The sequence below is a fragment of the Podarcis pityusensis genome (genome assembly GCF_964106645.2).
Source record: "Podarcis pityusensis genome assembly, chromosome: 7".
NCBI classification, from domain to species: domain Eukaryota; kingdom Metazoa; phylum Chordata; class Lepidosauria; order Squamata; family Lacertidae; genus Podarcis; species Podarcis pityusensis.
In genome coordinates, this window is record NC_138031.1 from 23,137,360 (window position 1) to 23,157,512 (window position 20,153).

The 20,153-nt window shown below is 44.2% G+C and overlaps 1 protein-coding gene across 3 annotated transcripts in view; it reads right to left on the bottom strand.

Annotated features, from left to right (window-relative positions):
• GRHL2 (grainyhead like transcription factor 2) overlaps positions 1 to 20,153 on the bottom strand; it is an 87,245-nt gene that overhangs the window by 10,714 nt on the left and 56,378 nt on the right. For all 3 annotated transcript variants that reach the window (XM_081013197.1, XM_081013196.1, XM_081013195.1), the window contains exons 9-14: positions 18,546 to 18,704; positions 6,312 to 6,399; positions 5,970 to 6,106; positions 3,090 to 3,121; positions 2,266 to 2,357; positions 91 to 176 (exon numbers count right to left, since the gene is read on the bottom strand). In XM_081013197.1, coding sequence (XP_080869323.1) covers positions 91 to 176; positions 2,266 to 2,357; positions 3,090 to 3,121; positions 5,970 to 6,106; positions 6,312 to 6,399; positions 18,546 to 18,704 — 594 coding nt within the window. The remainder of the gene's footprint in view (positions 1 to 90; positions 177 to 2,265; positions 2,358 to 3,089; positions 3,122 to 5,969; positions 6,107 to 6,311; positions 6,400 to 18,545; positions 18,705 to 20,153) is intronic.

Genomic DNA, 20,153 nt, shown 5'->3' on the forward strand with positions numbered 1-20,153 from the left:
TGTTTTCCTTTCTACAAGGAAGTTACTGCATGCTGTTGTTGCTTTTTTCAACTGCCCACGATAAATGAAATTGAGATGACAGATACTTACCGCTTCCATTAGTCCCTTTACAGTGGGCGATTTTAACATCAAAGCATCAAACACTTCGTCAGCCTCTTTCCTCACGTAAAGCAGCACTGAAAGGATGAGAAGCAAATTTTTGGAATAGACACAGAACATTCCCACAAGCAAACTACTCCCTCTTGGACAGAAAACTATTCCTCTCCAACAAATGACAAGTGAAAAAGGCCAGAGACTCGTGTTAAAAATAAAACTATCCCATGTCACAGAGCAGGAGGAGCATGTGCTGATTTCAAAATATCCAGAGGAAAATGATGTGTTCTTTCCACAAACCGCGCCGCCACCCCCCCCCCACAGGAAGCAGTTGTAAACAGTCACACCCATTTTCCATTTCAGTTGGGTGATAGGCAGAGATTATGCGAAATATACTGACCAGTAAGTGGAACTAATTTCCTTGTCACGCTAAGCAACCCCACAAGCAAAACAGCTATTCTCATCAAAAGTCAGAATTTCCTGGAATTCAAACGGTGGGTTCAGCTGTTGGCAGAACCAGAATTTTGCAGTCTTTCAGTCTCTCGCTTAATGGAGGAATCCCTGACAGCTGTCTGTTTAGCTCTTCCTTTGAAGGACATGCCACCTTCCTCCAAGGCTGTCTGCTCCACAGCTGAACAGTGCAAACCATTAGGAGGTTTCTGTAACGTTTAGCCCTTACTGTTTCCACACATTAATTCTAATCCTGCCTGTCCTCTAGGAAACATAGAAGTCTGCTCAGCCTTTTATTTAACAGCCCCTCAGATACCCAAAGGATGCGGGTGGCGCTGTGGTCTAAACCACTGAGCCTAGAGCTTGCCGATCAGAATGTCGGCGGCTCGAATCCCCGCAACAGGGTGAGCTCCTGTTGCTCAATCCCAGCTCTTGCCAACCTAGCAGTTCAAAAGCACATCGAAGTGCAAGTAGATAAATAGGTACTGCTCTGGTGGGAAGGTAAACGGCATTTCCGTGCGCTGCTCTGGTTCGCCAGAAACGGCTTAGTCATGTTGGCCATGTACGCCGGCTCTCTCAGCCAATAAAGCGAGATGAGCACCAGAACCCCAGAGTCGTCCGCGACTGGACCTAATGGTTAGGGGTCCTTTACAGATACTCAAAGGCAGCTATCACGTCTCTCCATAATCTTATCTAGCTCTTTCAACTGTTCCTCGTAGGACTTTATTTCTAGACCCCTCACCCTCTCGTGTGATGGAAGACACGTGTCTTTCTCGTAGAGGTGGACACCCCCTTCACTACTTCCTTTGTGATGCTCAAAGAGCAGTGGCAGCACATGTGCAACATGAAGTTTTAGATGCAAGCATGTGCCTGCTGGTGTAGCTGGTCCAGAGGTAAAATGCATGACCAGTCAACTGCCTTATATGATGCTGGACTTCAGAAGGGGGTCAAATGTCTCCAGTGTTAAGATTGTCAGAGGGGGGCCTGCTTAGTAGCTCCATCACCCTCAGAACTCCAGGGTACGGCAGCGCAGAAGATGGCATTTTCTGTGGCAGCCCCTAAGCTGCCTCTCCATAGATTTGCACCTGTCACCTTCATTGTGCATTTTTTTCCGTATGTGCCTCTTTATCCTGGCCTTTGTTGTTGATCGTGTTGGCACCCGTCTGTCTCGGGAGACAATGAAGGAGTGCACCTTTGTGGGTGAAGTCAAACCGCTAGAGAGTTATGCCTGCTGTGGCTGTAGACCCTGATATGGGACCATATCAGGCTGTAGACCCTGATATGGGGCAGGTGAAGGCATCTGGTTGTTGTGAAGCTGCAGATGCACCGGGGCATTTCTGCGTTCCTCCCAGCAGTCATTTCTCCTCTGGTCAGCACTGTGGATGCACAACCTGACTGTCTAGCTTCAGGCACTGTGGTTGTCTGCAAGGGATTCCCACACAGTGGGGTTCATGTTGTCAGCCTTCATATCACATTTGCAGACATCTTTGTAACTCAGAGTTGGTCCGCCAACAGGCCTGGTGCCTGAAGCCAGCGCCTCATACAGCATGTCTTTGGGGATCCTGCTATCTTCCACTGTATGCACATGACCAAGGCAGCGTAGACATTGCTGAGACTTCGGCATAATTCAGAACCATATTTCCATTCTGATTTTTTCCTTCCCACTGCCCAATGACTTTCACATGAATTCTGACTTAAGGAAAACTGAGAATAAACTGGTACCTCTTTTCGTTCCTTCTTCTTTTATTTGCTTCAGCGGTGGTGAGCTGAAGTCTTCTTCTACTGGCCGGTATATCCTTTTAGCCAAGATGCTACTGTAGGGGGAGAAAAATAAGAAAGATGTACCAGATTTATAGTACTGGGGGTGGAAGTGTTACCCATAACTTGTTCTCCTAATTGTAGCAGGGAGGCTGTGCTACATTGTGGTTGCACTGGCCAAGACTTTTGTCTTAGTACTTTTGACAGGCCTAATCTAAAAAGTAAGGTTACAGTTTAATTTCATGACTGTGTATTATATTGATTTACTACTACAGCTAACAGTCTTATGCATTTATGTCATGTACTAAATACAAGAAGCTGCATGTATTCTACAAACAGTAACCAGTACCCTAAGAATCTAAGCACACACAACTTGTTTCTAGCAATTATGGATCACAAAAAATAAAATAATATATACAATATGTCTTAATTTTCATATTGTGTAAACAGTTCACAAAGTTCAGCTTTCTGAACTACAGAATTTGGGTTACATTTTGCCCAAAAAAAATGCTTTTGTGTCAAGCACACACAGCCTTGAAATAAATACCAAGACTATTGTTATATGAAGACACACAACTATGTGTATGATTAAAGGACAACAGTTTGCTTCTAGCGCAAGACAACAGGAACAGGAACAAAGTAAAGAAATCTGCCTCTGCCATGACAAACATTAAAACATTGGAATTTAAACTCCACCGGAACTTCAGTACTTGATTATTACTACTATTATTTTGTCAAGGGGGTTGAAATCCCGCCTGCAAAATTTACAAGACATAAAAATGACTTACCCTTCTCGCTCATCATCTGTGTTATAGTAAGCCTGTAAGAGCAGACAAAGAACAGATTCATTGTTGTAATTTCACCAGGTGTTGCGACACAGAAGTGCTAATGGAGAGACAGAGTGGTTGCATACATGCCAATCAGATGGTTAGTACAGAGTTAGACTATTGCTCCATCCAGTTTGGTATTGCCTGCGTCAAGGATAAGAAACTGTTTTTTTGCCCAAAGTCCACATTCCCTCATGGGCAACTTCCCAGAAGCCTTGTACCAGTGGTGTGGCAGGGCTAGATGCGTAAGTGGATGGAGCAAATGGATGTGACTCTCACGTTTGTGCAAAAATTACATTCCAGCCACAGATCATGCATATTTCTCCATCTTCCCTCCACACGAGCAAGAGTCACTATTACAGTCCAAAGGCACATTCCAACCAGGCCTAAGCATTCAAGCTATGTGTGGGCCTAGGGAAGAATTTGTAGCCTGGGATCAAATGGAGAGGCCCAGAGGGCTGCATTTGGGCCTCTGGTTCTCCACCCCTGGTCTACGTTGACTAGCAGTGGTCCTCTGGAACTTGAGACAAGAACCGTTTCAAGATGCTAGAGATTAAATGTGCCCATTTCTGTTACTCCCAGTTATTTTTCCAGACTTCAGTTCATCCTATTTCTCCATCCGTTTGTGATTGAAAAATAAATAAATTGTGAAAATTCACACACATTTTTGGTATACAATTGTGCCTAACTTACATTCTGGCAAACTGTTTGCTCTAGAACCCTGCTTTTTTGTACATTGTTTGCACCTATACAGTGGTACCTCGGCTTAAGAACTTAATTCGTTCTGGAGGTCTGTGTTTAACCTGAAACTGTTCTTAACCTGAGGTACCACTTTAGCTAGTGGGGCCTCGCACTGCTGCCGCACGATTTCTGTTCTCATCCTGAAGCAAAGTTCTTAACCCGAGGTACTATTTCTGGGTTAGCGGAGTCTGTAACCTGAAACATCTGTAAGCTGAAGCATCTGTAACCTGAGGTACCACTGTACACACATCTTTATATACACTTTCCCCTAATACATAATGTTTTTGGCCACAGAGCTGCCCTGCAACATTCAGGAAAGTGGCAAGTTCAGCGGATAACTGGGCTCTGTTTCATGTATTGTTCTGGGAAGTGCCAATATGGTAGGTCCATACTAAAATGCAAAGGATTTCTCCCCTGTCCCTAAGCTTTTCCAATAAGGTATGCCATACACCCCAAGAAAGTCAGATAGAAGCTTATACATGGTATTTTATCATGCAGTTATAAATCTTTACATCATAAAGTTATATACTGTATTTCTTAGGTTAAAACATAATTCTGGCTGAAAAGGTTGCAATGCAAATATATTTTCCCACTGCACAGAGATATATGTATGGTGTATCATGCAGTCATAAATTGTTTCATTGGAAAGCTATATGCAATCTTTCTTAGGTTAAAGCATGATTTTGGCTGAAACTTTGCTGACATCTTCTACCGCACTTAGTCTCTTTCTGTGCAGGAAAAAATATTTTTAGCTGACAGCTATTAGCATAGTGTCTAGGGTGCTAATACCTTCTAAATGATGGCTGATTAAAAGAAATTAATGGTAAACTCCCACCCTTGTCAATTTAAGCTTTGTTATGCTGAGCATTCTAGGCAGATCTGATAGCTCTGTTCATCATGTTGTCTGCCTTAATATTATTTAGACTCTGAGAGATATTAACAGAGTACGATTAAACAGAGGGGGGAAAACTATGGAAGTAAATTCTGTTTTCCCTAGGATAGACATCACACTGAGTTCTTTGAATACAGTTTATGTATTCAGCATTATTTTAATTATTCTCTCTTCCTAGATACATTGGCTCTGCCCATCTGTTATACTTGGCCCATAGGGGGTGGGGGAGATTACAATCCAACCAGTCAGGTTTCCCACCCCTGATTTGCACAAAGAAGAAGGGAGCACATTAAGCGGCTTTTGATCGTGTAAACTTAGACACTTAAAATTTTATGATTTTTTAAAAATTTCTTGTACAAATCAAAATAAATAGACCTTATTCACTGTTAACAGGCTATTAAGAACCATTCGTTTCGACTGCGCTGAGCAATGACAGAGCAGATGATCTGTACCATGGGTAGGCAAACTAAGGCCCGGGGGCCGGATCTGGCCCAATCCTCTTCTAAATCTGGCTCACGTATGGTCCGGGAATCAGCATGTTTTTACATGAGTAGAATGTGTCCTTTTATTTAAAATGCATCTCTGAGTTATTTGTGGGACAGAGGAATTGTGGGACATAGGAATTCGTTCGTTTTTCTTCTTCAAAATATAGTCCAGCCCCCCACAAAGTCTGAGGGACAGTGGACCTGCCCCCTGCTGAAAAAGTTTGCTGACCCCTGATCTGTACAAAGAAGGTCTCTGGTTCAATCTTCGGCATCCTTAGTAGGATCAAGCAGCAGGCGATGGTACCCAAGGAAAGGCCCTGCCAGTCAGAGTAAATAATAGTGGACAACGGAGGCCTACTCTCAGGCGGCTTCCTAACTCTCAAACTGAAATCAACAAAATACAAAAAGGGGGCTACGTTGGCTGGATCATGCCTATTGGGTTCAGAACTTCCAATAGCAAAGGTAGAGAACCTATAGCCCTCCAGATGTTGTTGGATTGTAGGTCCCACCAGTCCCAGTCAGCATGGTCAATGTCCAGACATGATGGGAGCTGCAGTCTAACAATGTCTGGAGGAACACAGGATCCCCGTCCCTGCTCCACAGAATCTCAGTGTTGCAGATGTGAAAATATATCCTCCTCCAGGAGAATGGACCCAAAAGCCTGCTAGGATTTTATGCAGTTCTGTAAAGAATTGGGCAGTTGTGCCTTTCCTCATTCCTTACCTGCCCAGTTCTTTGCAGGTTCCCGAAATGAACGTCTGGTATGAAGAGAACCGGCTGCGAGTCCAGGTCAGCCATGGTTTTGAAGTAGGTGATGTCGCTCTTCTTCTGGAGTGGGACGGTGCTCAGTTTCCCTTCAGCTGTTCATGAGAGATGGGCGGAAAAGTTCATGAGTGGGGCAACCTGGGAAGTACAACTGAGAGCAATGCAAACCAGACTACAGTCCTGATGCTTTGGCCTACAACTCCCAGCAGCCCCCGGCTACGTAGCCATGAAAGTTGCAGCCCCAAACACCTGGAGGGAACCAGTCTGGCCAAGGCTGAAGGAAGGGCATATCTCCCTCACCATTACTACACGGAGGTTGCGACAGCTGGCCTTTTGCTTTCTTCCTATTTTGCTTCCTTTCTTCATCCCGGATTTTCCTCTCGGCTCCCTGTCATGAGAAACACAGATATTGATGAGTCTACTGTGCACAGCGCCTCCCTCCAACAGGGATAACTGGCTCACTGCTGTTATAGCCGGCCCAATTCATTCATCCCATTATTCCTGTGCCGCTTCGGGGGGTCTAGCCCACCCAAGGCAGCTCACAATATCAGAAAGGCACCATATGTGCCGCGATCTAAAATAATCAAAATGAACAAAGGCCACAGCATTATCACATCTGAAAAAGGCCAGTTAAAACACTTATGACTAAGAGGACAACTAAATGGAGGTGGATTATATAACACAGCTCTCTAGAAAAGGTCGTTAGCAAAAGGCAGTTCGAAAAAGTTGGGTTTTGAAAAAAGGTTTAACAATCCAGAACATGGAGGCCATTCACATCTATCAAGGGTAGCAGAATTCCAGAGTCCTGGATTACACCCCCCCCCCACACACACTATGGGAGGGATTAAATTTGGGTTTCTGCAATTAAAGCTCCTACTTCTTAAAAAAATCACATTCCGTGGTAAGGAAACTGAGAGTATAATATGGGGTAAGAAGAAACTGACATTCCTCCTCTGCTGCTGCTCTGAACCTTGTTTCGTTGCTCCTTCCTCCCACATCCTTTCTTTCCCCCATGAGAAAAGAGTTTAAAAATGCTTAATTCAGTCCAGCTTAGCAATGCTTTTGGCTCCAGGCCCTTCCAATTTCCCCAATCAAGTGGATCAATTTTCTGTTTAGAAAACCATCCAGAGCATGAAAGGCAGAAGGTGGGACATTAGGTTTGGGTGAAAGGCCAGAAAGCTGAGGGTGCATCAATCAATTTTCTAACAGCTCTGGATCAAGGTGAATAGGCAGTCATGACTATAAAATATATAAAAATATATAAAAGGATGTCACATAGAGGAGGGAGAAAGGTTGTTTTCTGCTGCTCCAGAGAAGCGGACACGGAGCAATGGATCCAAACTACAAGAAAGAAGATTCCACCTAAACATTAGGAAGAACTTCCTGACAGTAAGAGCTGTTCGACAGTGGAATTTGCTGCCAAGGAGTGTGGTGGAGTCTCCTTCTTTGGAGGTCTTTAAGCAGAGGCTTGACAACCATATGTCAGGAGTGCTCTGATGGTGTTTCCTGCTTGGCAGGGGGTTGGACTCGATGGCCCTTGTGGTCTCTTCCAACTCTATGATTCTATGATTCATGGCAGAACTAAACACCAACTCACAAACATCAAGGTTCATAGCTACCTTATTTTGCAGCTGACACACAGTGAAGCAGGTACATAAGGGAAATAAATGAAACGGGGCACATAACTTTGCAGAAAGACAATGCTGGTGCACTATCAGATTATGCCCGCTGTCCTGAGGCACCCGCTGGGGTTGTCTGCATCCAGCCCTTAATCCCCTTCCCCCAAGAGGCACAGGACGAATGTATTAATACCAGCAACAAAAATAGTCAGAGCTATAATGAGGACAATTAAGGGAGCCTGCAAACGAGTACATCCAAGCTCACAAACAAACATTAAAAAAATGCAGATGTGTCCCGTGGGATTTAAACACTCTCTCTGTTGACCTGCTGAGCCATTCTGCAGCCGCTGCTCTACAATAATGTAAATACATAACGAAGGAATTCCATGCTGCTGTGTGTACGATAAGGAGCTGGGCATTTAGCTGGCAATTAAACTATAACTCAATGAAGAAACAGAAATCAAACCTGGTCCATACGTCAAAATGCTCAGAAAGTTACTTGTTGGGGCTAATACTTCTAAGACATGGGTGGGGAACCTTTGGCCCACAGGTCTAACCAGGCCTCCCCATTTGGCCCAGATACAATTTTGGCCTAGTCACAACTAACTGCCCTACCTACACCAGTGGGGAAGTGGGGTAGGGTGGGGTGGGGTGGGGTGGCTGAAAGGGGATTTGCAGGCACTACAAATCAGCTGCTCACTGATGCCAGTTCAAAGAGACAGCACATTGAAAGGGGTTTCTGAAGACCTGACATCAGCTGAATCGAAGACCATTGGCAGACAGGTGTAGAAACAGGGAAAATCCAGGAAAAATAATAATATGAGCTGATAGGACAGGATAAAAGGAAGGGAGAAGGGAGGAAAGGGGCAAAGCCAAACATCAACAAAAATGAATAAATGTAAATTAGACAAAAATAGCTATAACTTTAAAAGGTAAAGGTAAAGGACCCCTGACAGTTAAGTCCAGTTGCAGATGACTCTGGGGTTGCGGCGATCATCTCGCTTTACAGGCCGAGGGAGCTGGCGTTTGCCTGCAGACAGTTTTTCTGGGTCATGTGGCCAGCATGACTAAGCCACTTCTGGAGAAACCAGAGCAGCGCACGGAAACGCCATTAACCTTCCCGCGGAGCGGTACCTATTTATCTACTTGCACTTTTTGGTGTGCTTTCGAACTGCTAGGTTGGCAGGAGCAGGGACTGAGCAACGGGAGCTCACCCTGTCGCAGGGATTCAAACCGCTGACCTTCTGATTGGCAAGCAAAGAGGCTCAGTGGTTTAGACAACAGTGCCACCCGCGTCCCTTAGCTATAACTTACTGATTACTTAATTCAACACTTAGCCTAAAGTCCATTATTTAACCCAAAGCAATTAATATCTCCTCCCTCCTAGTATGACTTTGGGTTCAGCCAACCCTGCTGAAGATGAATGGCCAAACAACACGTCTTTTTAAAGGACCGGGGGATGGGAGCATGCTGAACCTGGCCGCTTTTATTTTGAAGTAAAGAACTCTGAGGTCCCCAGTCTGTAACATATTCTTAGTTGGATCGGGGCCTCATACCAGTTTCCTACTGTCAGGCTGCTATATGACCTCAATGATCTGTGTGCAGTAAACAGCACCTTAGGGGGCAAATAACAACTGGGGAAAATATGTTTCCTGAGAAAACAGTTTACAGTCAACAGAGGGCCAACACAGCCTAGGCTGGTCTCTCCGTGTTCCTACCTGTCACCTCTAGTCTGCAATATAATTCAGGATTAACATAGGCAGAAATCTCCGTAGGTCTAGACTGTGGCAGGAGATGGGAGGAGGGTTTCAGGTGTGTGCTAGGTAAACCCTGGACAGTTAAGTCCAGTCAAAGGCAACTATGGGGTTGTGGCGATCATCTCGCTTTCAGGCCGAGGAAGCAGGCGTTTGTCCACATACAGCTTTCTGGGTCATGTGGCCAGCATGACTAAACCGCTTCTGGCACAAGGGAACACCGTGAGGGAAACCAGAGCGCACAGAAACCCTGTTTACCTTCTCACCGCAGCAGTACCTATTTATCTACTTGCACTGACGTGCTTTCGAACTGCTTGGTTGGCAGGAGCTGGGACAGAGCAACAGGAGCTCACTTTGTTGTGGGGATTCAAACCTTCTGCTCGGCAAGCCCAAGAGGCTCAGTGGTTTAGACCACAGCGCCACCCATGTCCCACAATGCTAGGAAGCATTGGAATGATATCAAACTCCTTCAAAGCTGCAACTTCAAGCCTTGCTGGATGAAGAAGAGTGATTTTAGAAATTATTCACCCAATCACTTCATTCTCGCCAAATGATTCAAGGGTGCAATCTACTTTAAGCACGGGTTTTTTTATATAAAAAAAATATTTTCTGAACCGGGCTCATTTTCCAGTGTGGATGTCAAGACTCTGAAGTTCCTGATTGCAATTAACGTCCAGGGAGCCAGACACTTGATGGGATGGAGGATTTACGAGGAGTAAAATGAGATCAGCTTCACATGTAATTCTCTCTCCTGCTCCCTCCAGTTTTCTGACGTAGAAATCTGCAGTACAGCTGTTCAGACCAGGGCATACTGGAAATTCAGTGAAACAAAAGGAATAGCAGCCAATTGTTCTGATGGTTTCAGCATAAAAATAATATGCTATTGAGCCAGACCACTGATCCATCTAGCTCAATATTGTCTATACTGTCAGCAAGTCTCAAAATTCCAGACTGGGGTCTCTCCCAGCTCTAACCAGAGATGCTGGGGAACTTGCAATCTTTCACATGCAAAGCTGATGCCCTATTACTGAGCTACAGGGTCTCTCTCCCATAAAAACCTGCCAAAATGAAGCAAATGTATAAAAGTGCATTTGCCCATAGTTGGAAGGGACCCTCCCAAGCCATTTAATCCCACTCTTTGCTTCGAAGCAGAGCTGGGCAGTTCTAAGTCCCCAACACTAAGGCATTCAGTGTTTAATAAGCCCTTTGTTCATCACCATAGACTGCAATGATATGAAGGATTTTGGCACCCATCGCCCTGTAGCGATGATCTCCCAGCTTGACACCAAAGCCTCTATTACGCAGCCATGTAATTCCGGTCTGCATCCCGCTGCCTTGCACTTTGCGTTACTATTTAAGTTGGTGCCAAATCTGCGAATAAACAAGCTACCCTTTCTGTAGCATTTTATTCTCACTTAGCAGGTACAGAAAGTGGGGCGTAAGCCGGTGGGAACCATGTGAAGATCTTATGGATTTAAAATGCTAATGCAGGTGGCGTCCGGGTGGCGTCACAGCACAAATTCAGCATAACAGAAGCTCTTCCCTGCTGAGTTTTGAATGGCTGAACCTTTGAATGCTAATATTTGTCATGCTCCGTTAGTCATCTGCGTATTATCTTAATCATTCCAAGTCCCGAGCACGCTAATGTTGGAAGTAATTTTTGCAGGCGTCTCATAAGCACACATGCTGCTCCCAGCAGCTTTTCTTTTTTCATTTTTCCCTATTACTTGACACTGTAATGCACCTGGGACTAGGCTTGGAGGCTATTATTTACATCAACTGTGTCAAAATCAAATCTGTTTGTAGTCGGGAGCCCATAGAATCGCAGGATTTTAGAGCTGTAAGGAAGGAGGATAAAATCAATTCAGTTTGCATTGAAAGCCGAATTCAGCACATTTGCGCTTCCTGAAACAGTGTGAGAACCGGAACTCATCCATCCTTCAAAATTCACATGGAGCCAAATCTTGCAATGCCGTGATCTCTGAATAGCCTTTGGAGAGAGTCTCCCAGATGATTTGCAAAATTAGATATAGATGCATCTTAAGAATAAAAGAAGAGCCTGCTGGATCAGGCCAATGGCCCATCTAGACCAGTATCCTGTCCCCACAGTGCCCAACCAGACACACCTGTGGGGAACCCTCAAGCCACATCCAAGCACACAAGCGTTCTCCCTTCCTGTGGTCTCCAGCATCGCAATCATGGCTTGTAGCCATCAGTGGCCTCCTCCTCCTCCATCAATTTGTCCAGTCCTCTTTTGGAACCACCTTCAATATGTGCTTCATAGTCAGAAGTGAAATGTTTTAGCTCCACCGGGTATTGTGGCAAAGCACTACTGGTACTGTTCCTGGAGGCAGTATGCTTCCGAATTCCAGTTGCTGGAACCACAGGAGAGGCAAGTGCTGTTGTGCTCAGGTCCTGGTTCCCATAGGAATATGGGTGGCCACTGTGAGAATAGGATGCTGGACTAGATGGGCCTTTGGCCTGATCCAAAAGGACTCTTTGTTTTGTTCTTAGCTGGCAGTCAGAACTAGGGCCGGGTGGTTTATCAGTACAGTGGTACCTCAGGTTAAGTACTTAATTCGTTCCGTAGGTCCGTTCTTAACCTGAAACTGTTCTTAACCTGAAGCACCACTTTAGCTAATGGGGCCTCCTGCTGCCGCCGCGCTGCCGGAGCATGATTTCTGTTCTCATCCTGAAGCAAAGTTCTTAACCCAAGGTACTATTTCTGGGTTAGCGGAGTCTGTAACCTGAAGCGTATGTAACCCAAGGTACCAATGTACAGTCATACCTTGGGTTACAGACGCTTCAGGTTGCGTTTTTTCGGGTTATGGATGCGTCGAAACCCGGAAGTACCGGAACAGGTTACTTCCGAGTTTTGGCAGTCGCAAATGTGCAGAAGCGCCGAATCGCAACCCACGCGTTCACAGACGCAGCACTGCGGGTTGCAAATGCTGTGGGTTGCGAATCTGCCTCCCACACAGATCACGTTCGCAACAACAAGCGTCCACTGTATATTGTCCAAAACCAGTTTGATAATATTGTGACATTAGTTTCATAGTTTTTGAAATGGCAATATATTGCAAATCATGATGTGTGTTAGGGCGGGACAATATAGCGTCCAAAACTGGTTTCAAGTCCATTTCATGATATTGGTTTCATATTTTTTAACTTAGGTATATATTGGGGGCAAGGAGGGAGTGATGCAAAAATCACAAAGTGGGGGAAACTGTGAAGCCGGCCAGTGCATCTACATAGCTCCATCCTTATTTCAGACACTGTGATATATCAGTATATTGCAATGATTAGCTGGTGATATCGGGATGTTGAAAACCAGATATCGCTCAGCCCTAGTCACAACCTTCAGAGGTTCATGGGTCTTAAGTTACAATAGGGTGAAACCTGCTGAAAGCATTTTTCCTACCCATGAGTAAATTTGCAGGTGTGCTCATTCTGATAAAGGGCATCCCTGAGTGCTAAAAATCCTCCTTTTTAATCTGTCCACCTGACAGAAGGACAGAAGGCACAGTAGTTAAGATACTGGAGATAAATAGAGATGAAGGATCGCAATAGTTTTTATGAGTAGAATAGATCAGATCTTTTTTTAAAAGACCATAATAAGTGACAAAAAGACCACACCACCCCCACTATTAATTCTACCCTACTCCCTTGCAATAGATTTATGTTAAACTGACTCAGTGTTGTGGCTGATGTTTCCTTGACAACCTACTTAACGCTATTTAAAGCATTACAGAACAGCCTATCATCTTAAGATAATAAGAAATAACTGTTCTCCAGAAAGTGCAAGGGCATTGAGGGCAGCAGGAATAACACGGAGAGGAAGCAAATCTCAGAACCGCACCTGCCTAATGTGGCAGAGTCAAACACAGGGAGGCATTTGTTTTGCAAATAGATTGTGCGCATATGACTGCCCTTTTAAAAAGAGAGCCTATGATCACAATGTATATTATGAGGCATGCTGCTACAGGCTCTGGGCTTGGCTACTGCAACATGCTTGAAGACCACTTGGTGGCGGAAATGATGGCAGAATCCGAGACCAGGGAGAAGAGTCGGTGGAAGAAGATTGGAAAAAATTTAAGGTTTATTTACAGAAACATTGTAAAATTAAGGAATGTTTGAAGGATGTTGGAATGAAGTAATGTGGTTTTAGCAGAAATGCTATAAAGGATTAAGAAAAAACAGATTGTTAAATGGTGAAAGGAGGGAAAGTAAAGTTACATTATATTAAGATAAAATATAGGACAAAAACTGGAAAAGATGGAAAGGACTTGCTGAAATAGCTAACTGAACTAGAATACAAAAAAGGGAGGTGTGAGGAGGTCAAGGAAACAAGCAAATGAAAGATAAGTTATGGGAAGGTTCATTGTATTTTTTTTCCCTTATTGTGATGTGATGTTTTGTTTTTGCTTAATATGCTGTTTTCTATTTTCTCTTTTTGTAACCTTTTAAATCTTAATAAATATTATTTAATATTTTTTTTTAAAAAGACCACTTGGAAGCATGGGCTAACACAAAACGTTATAGCAGGCCTGCTGCTAAATATCATGATGGGAAGCAGGTGTTGAGGTGAGGCATTGTTGCCACACTGTTGTCTGGGCTGCAGCAGTGATGCCACTCAGGAGGACTGGGATGGGGCAGGGGAAGCAGCAGGTACAGGTGTGGTTGCATCTTTGCCCACCATTGGCAACCTGGCTGGTTCTAAGTTCTCTGTGGCTAGGGACCCACATGTACAAAGATTTCTCTCTTACATCAGATCTCCCACTTACTTAATCACACCAGACTTCATTTCAGTTGATCCGGACAAACACCTGCAGCCAAAAAGGAGGGCCTTTGCAGTCATGGCTGCCAGAGTATGGAATAACATGCCTCTGGAATTGAGGAGTTGTTCCTCTTTCCACAGAAAAAGACCTTTCTTTTTCATTATGGTTTTCTGGTTTCTCCCTACAGCAGCTTTTCTGGCAGGCTGATATATTTCTGAATTATTTTATAATGCTTCGATATTTATTTATTTATTTGGTAATTTTAATTTCTCTCTATGTGCACACTGCGAGCTGCTCTGAAGACTTGCTGCAAGAGCAAGATATGAATTTTATTTATTTATTAAACTCGTATGCCGCCCTTCATCTAAAGATCACAGGGCAGTCCACAACATAAAAATACAAAATGGCAACACAAAATACATAATAAAAGAAAAACAATAACCAATAACCAATATTTTGTTGAAACGCTTTCAACAAAATAAGCAAGCAAACAAATATATTGGATCCACCATTCATTCTCTCTCTCCTTGAGAGGCTTGGGAGAAAGACAGGATTGTGAGGGTAATAATTAAAATAAATGTCCCTTATTCACATGTTGCAACTTATGTGGCCCTTTATTGCCCTCGATGGAGGTGAGTGAAAGAGCTGGTTGTAATTTGTATTTCGTACTGTAAGTAACCCATGCTGGGACCCTTATGGTGAAGGACGGGTAAGGAATCTTACATAGAAATAAAGTTGGCATGGATTTTGTTTGTAGACCAGATGTACACTTTGTGACAAATGACTGCCTGGGAATTGGCTGTGTTTTGGGTATGGCTGGTAGCAACAGCTGAGAGTATGCGGGAAAGTGCTAAGGATGGGTTTGGCAGATGTGTTGGTGGCAGGACGTATGGGAGCAGCTTCTATCTCCTCGGCTGTTTTGATTTAACTGAGAATGAGGTTTTAATCTGTGATTTTTTGTGTGTGTATTTTTTGCATGTGAATCCTGCTTGTCATTTCCCCCTCCCCTTCTAAGATAATCTTTTGCCTCCTTGCTAAACATGCTGCTTCAAATACGGGTCTTTACTGTACCTTGCATTTCATTTGTGATGTTTTATTTTGATATTTTGCAAAATTTATGTGTCTAAAGAGATGTTGTGAACTGCTCAGAGTTAACACCCTGCGCTCAGAATGGTTAAGAAGTATACCGAAATGATCTAAAGAAAGAAAGAATTCTTTAAAAGCTGGTCTTTGTTTATCAAAACAAAGAGCATTCTCATACAATGCCACTAGATGGCATAAACAGACTTATGGAGGTAAAACAGGTACATTCAAAATTGGGCCCCTGGCCTGCCAGAGGCTCCACTATCCACTATGCTGACTCCTAGGGAAATGGAGAGCCCTACAGATCCCCTGGATCCATGGTCACAACAATTCCTCTGAACCGGGTGTCAATGCAGCTGGAGAAGCATCAGATTAACATGCTCCAAAACGGGCCGATTCTGCCAAGGCAACAGCATTCGGCAGCCAGTTGCAGTTAACAAACGCTCCTCAAAGTCTGCATGCTGCAAGAGTCTAACCTGGATGTACAAGAGCACGTGGGACAGATCTGCCCTCCCAAGAAAAGGGAGCAGTTGGCGCACCAGCTGAAACTGCGCAAAGGGACAGCTGAGCATCCGGGAGCCAGAGGACTTGAGAAAGGCTCCCACACTGCACACTTGATTCTTCGGAGGAAACACTGTCCAGAGGAAGAGGAGAAATTTCCCCGTCTCTCTGCCACAAGTCCTGAGTCACGTTTTAAGAGCATCTGGTCTCCTGGAATACCCGCTGTCTTGTGCACTTAAGGATTTGGCCTGAAAACTCTCAGCCTAAGGCTGCTAATGAGACTATAACTGCACATTATGGGGGAAGGAAGCGTAGGACATTCTAGGATGCTTTCTGTGTAAATTCACATTTGTTTGCTGTCCTGGCCTCTCAGATTAATGAACATAATAATGCAAGAATAGACTGCTGGATCAGACCAATGGCCCATTTAGTTCTCACAGCGACCACAGCACTCTCCCCTCCTGTGGTTTCCAGCAACTAGTATTTAAAAGTATGGCTAGTAGCCATTGATAGCTGTCTCCTCCACAAATTTGTATGACCCTTCTAGTGATGCTTGGCTCAGAGGAAGAGGTGGGAAGTTGGTGGAGGTTGTGACAGCAGCAGGTAACCGGAGACTTCAATGGGACACTTTTTGAACTGAAAGCCCTTTTGGACAAAGAGCATCACATCACTTCTGTGTCTTACACAACTTCCAATCTGATCTTTACCATTTTTATTGAGAAATAAGCCAGACTGAATTCATTGGAATTTACTTCCTATGAAGTTTGCTTAGCACAGGAACCCACCGCCAGGTGTGGAAACCTATTTAAGCCCAAAGGCCGAATTAAACTCATGGGCAACCTTCCAGTGCTTGTATGTCAATGGTGGGTGTGGCCAGAGGCAAAGTGGGTGGAGCAAGGGATGTGACCTTTTACCTTTGTGCAGTAGGCTGTACTGCAAACACACAGAATCCAGATTTTTACACACACACACATACACACACACACACTCCATCCAGGTAAGGAAGAGACCTGGAGAAGAGGCCTGAGAATCTGAGTTCCCACCTGTTATGCTAGTTATGGTGGTAAATAGTAGTTAATATCTGATGATACTCCATTTCACCATTGGCCCTGATTTACGCGGCCCCACTGCAGATAAGAGTTGAGTTTCAATTGTTGTTCATGACTATTTGCTCTCAGGGACCACTTCACTGGGACTGCCAGATGTTGTTGGACTACAAATCCATCATCAGTTGTTCAGTTGGTGCAGTGCTTCAAATCGTGGTCTTTTTGCTGCAAAATTCTGCAAAAACTGTTGCCAGACTTTGGTACTGGTTTGGAGTGAATCGGACAACGTTGGGTTTTGAGGTAATAACCATGGCCCTAGGTTTGAGTAGCAATTGCTCAGTTAGTGGGGCACTGCAAAACACAGAGTTTTCGCTGCAAATCACTACCAAAAAAAAGACCTCAAAAACCCTTCAAAACTTTGGCACAGGTTTGGAGAAGTTCCCAAATTGTGGGGTTCATAGTTAATTTTCCTATCATCTTTGTCCATTAGCCATGCTGGCTGGGGTTGATGGGAGTTGGAGTCAACAATATCTGCGAGGCCACAGGTTCCCCATTCCAGTTATAAACTATATTTTATTGCCATGTTCTTTAAGGCAATACTGCCCAGAAAAGTTATCAGCTCCCGATCACTAGGCTATGGATAAAAATAAACCAATAACAACAGGCTGCAGAATGTTACAGGTAGAAGCAGTCCTTAGCCACTTGCTGCCTCAGGCCAGTGTTTGCATGGGTGACCGCATATATCCTATTTTAAGACTCAGTGAGCTATCCAGGCTCCAGGTTTGATAAGGGTAACATTTTAACTACCCCTGTGCTCTTTTCTCCGACTTTTAAGATGGCTTTGATTAGATCTGTCAACACTCATTTCCTTCTCCCCAACCATGAAATGTGAAGTATCAATTAAACGGATAGATAGTCAAAGCGATGAATATGTATAATTGAAAGGGCTCAGCTCCTCGTCGTCTGTAGGTCACTCCTGATGGGGCCCATGCTCTTAAGATCTTTCTTCCCCGCCTTCCCCTCATTACTTTTCAAAAACTGGCAAACTGGGGGGGGGGGGGGGAGCCCCTACACACGCCTTTGAAATTTACTGAGATTTTGAGCAGGCAGCTGTATCTTCAGATTACTGCAAATATCTGACCTTTACAAATGATAATTAAAATATAGCACTTAAAATTCATTGCTTCGATATATATTTTTAAAGGTTGCTAATCATGGCTGATAAGGAAGGAAGGAAGGAAGATCTGGCTGTTTGCACAGCACACTTTTTTTTTGCCTGTTCCCACTAATATCCTTATATTGAGGTTAGAGGACTTGGGTATTAAACACCAATACCAGACCAGACCAGACCCAAAGAGGTTGTGTGGCCTGGTGAGAGTCCAGAGGAAAACACAGAGAGGCCTACTCCCAGGCCTGAGGCTGTTTTAGATTTTATGGCTTTCTTCATCTATTTCCCACCCCCACCCCCACCCCCCGGTTTTGCAATTCTTTTGTTATATTTTTATAATCACAGACGCCAAAGGAAGCCAGGAATAAAGCAGCTTCCCAAGACATTCTAGGAAGTTAAAATGGCGGCCAAACTAAAAAGTAGAAAGAAACAGCAACAAAAGTAAAGGAAAATGAATGCAATGAAACAAATGTACAAATAAATGAACAAATGAGGTCTTTGATGACTAAAATAATTGCTAACGAACAAAAAAAAGTCTTGCTCACCCCTCTCCTCTTTTCAGCATTGAGTAACATATCATCTTACCTTGTCACAGAAAACCTTGATCTGGCAGAAGGCACGATGGATGGGTTTATTGCTGCGATTATTGTAGCTGTACGTGTCAATCTGAATCATCAATGGAAGCCCCTTGACTCCTTTCTGAGAAGAGAAGTCTGTGCTCAGGCAGTTCACCGTGATGAAAATCTGATTTGGAGAAGAAGGAAGTTTAAAGTTAAACTGGTACACAAGCGGTTGCTATCCATGAAGAGAATTCAATGAAGTCCTGCCTCTATTTAATATTTAAACTTCCACTTGCAGCACCATTTGAGAAATCGATCCCTGCTCAATAGAGGTTTGGAATTATTGTTTCAAGGGTTTTTCCAACAGTGAAGTGATTTGACGAAGCCAACTCAGCTATTCAGCTCAACTCACCTGTTCACACATGTGATACATTAGAATCAATAAAAGAATATTACTATAAGAATAGGCTGACTCATTCTAATCAATATGTGAAATCCCAACCTTTTTCCACAACCATTTCCTGATCACTCAGCACTATGGGAACAGTCACCACATGCAGTCTTTTTCTGTGCAGTTATTGAAAGGTGCAACTTTTTAAAAGGCCCAAACTCTAAGCCCCATAGCCTTTTGGCTACTGTATTTTTCGCTCTATAAGACACATTTTTCCCCTCCTAAAAAGTAAGGGGAAATGTGTGTGCGTCTTATGGAGCGAATGTAAGTGGGAGGCTCTGCTGAGCGCTTCCTTTAAAGAGCCACACACACACTTCGCACGCTCTTTAAAGGGAGCGCGGCTCTTGGGGGAGCCTTAGCCATGCGCAGCCTCTTGCGGGCAGGGGTTGAAGGCTCCCCTTGCCCAGGAGAGGCTGCGCACGGCCAAGCAAGAAGCCAGGACAGCCAGCGGGATCGCAGGGATCCCACTGGCTGTTCTGGCTTCTTGTTTAGCTGCGTGCAGCCTCCCCAGCCCGGGCTAAACAAGAAGCCAGGACAGCCAGCGGGATCGTGCGCTGAGACCCCACTGGCTGTCCTGGCTTCTGGTTTAGCCGTGCAAAGCCTCCGCAGGGCACGAGGAGCCTTCATTCCCGTACCCTGCAGAGGCTTCACGGGGCTATCCAAAAGTAACTGTCTGAATAGCCCTGGAGCTGCCAGTCTACAATACTGAGATAGAAGGATCAATGGTCAGATTCAGTGTAGGGTGGCTTCCTACTTTCCAGTGGGCCTTATGGTGGCACTGCCGATGGCTAAGAATACTAGCAAAACACAGAATTATGCAAAGACTTAAGAAAATCCACTTATATTTTTTCCCTATTCAATGGCATTTGTTCAGAAAATGAAAGATGTGGAAAAGATTGGAAAAGATGTGGGGAAAGGAAGACTAAAGAAAAAAGAAGACGGATCTCAGGGAGATATAGCTAATGTGCCTTACAGGGAGAATTTAACAGCATTCATCTGATTACAGAAGTCAATATTACTGTCCGGTTTTTTATGGTGCAGCCGTCTCAGCTTGTTTGCTCGACCGAGCTAATAGCACAGCGGCATTTCTGTACCTGATGGTATCACAACGCTGTGCTTGCAAACAATGCAGTTGAACTTTAACTGATGTGAGGGAAGTGGTCTGGGAGAAATCTGCTTTAG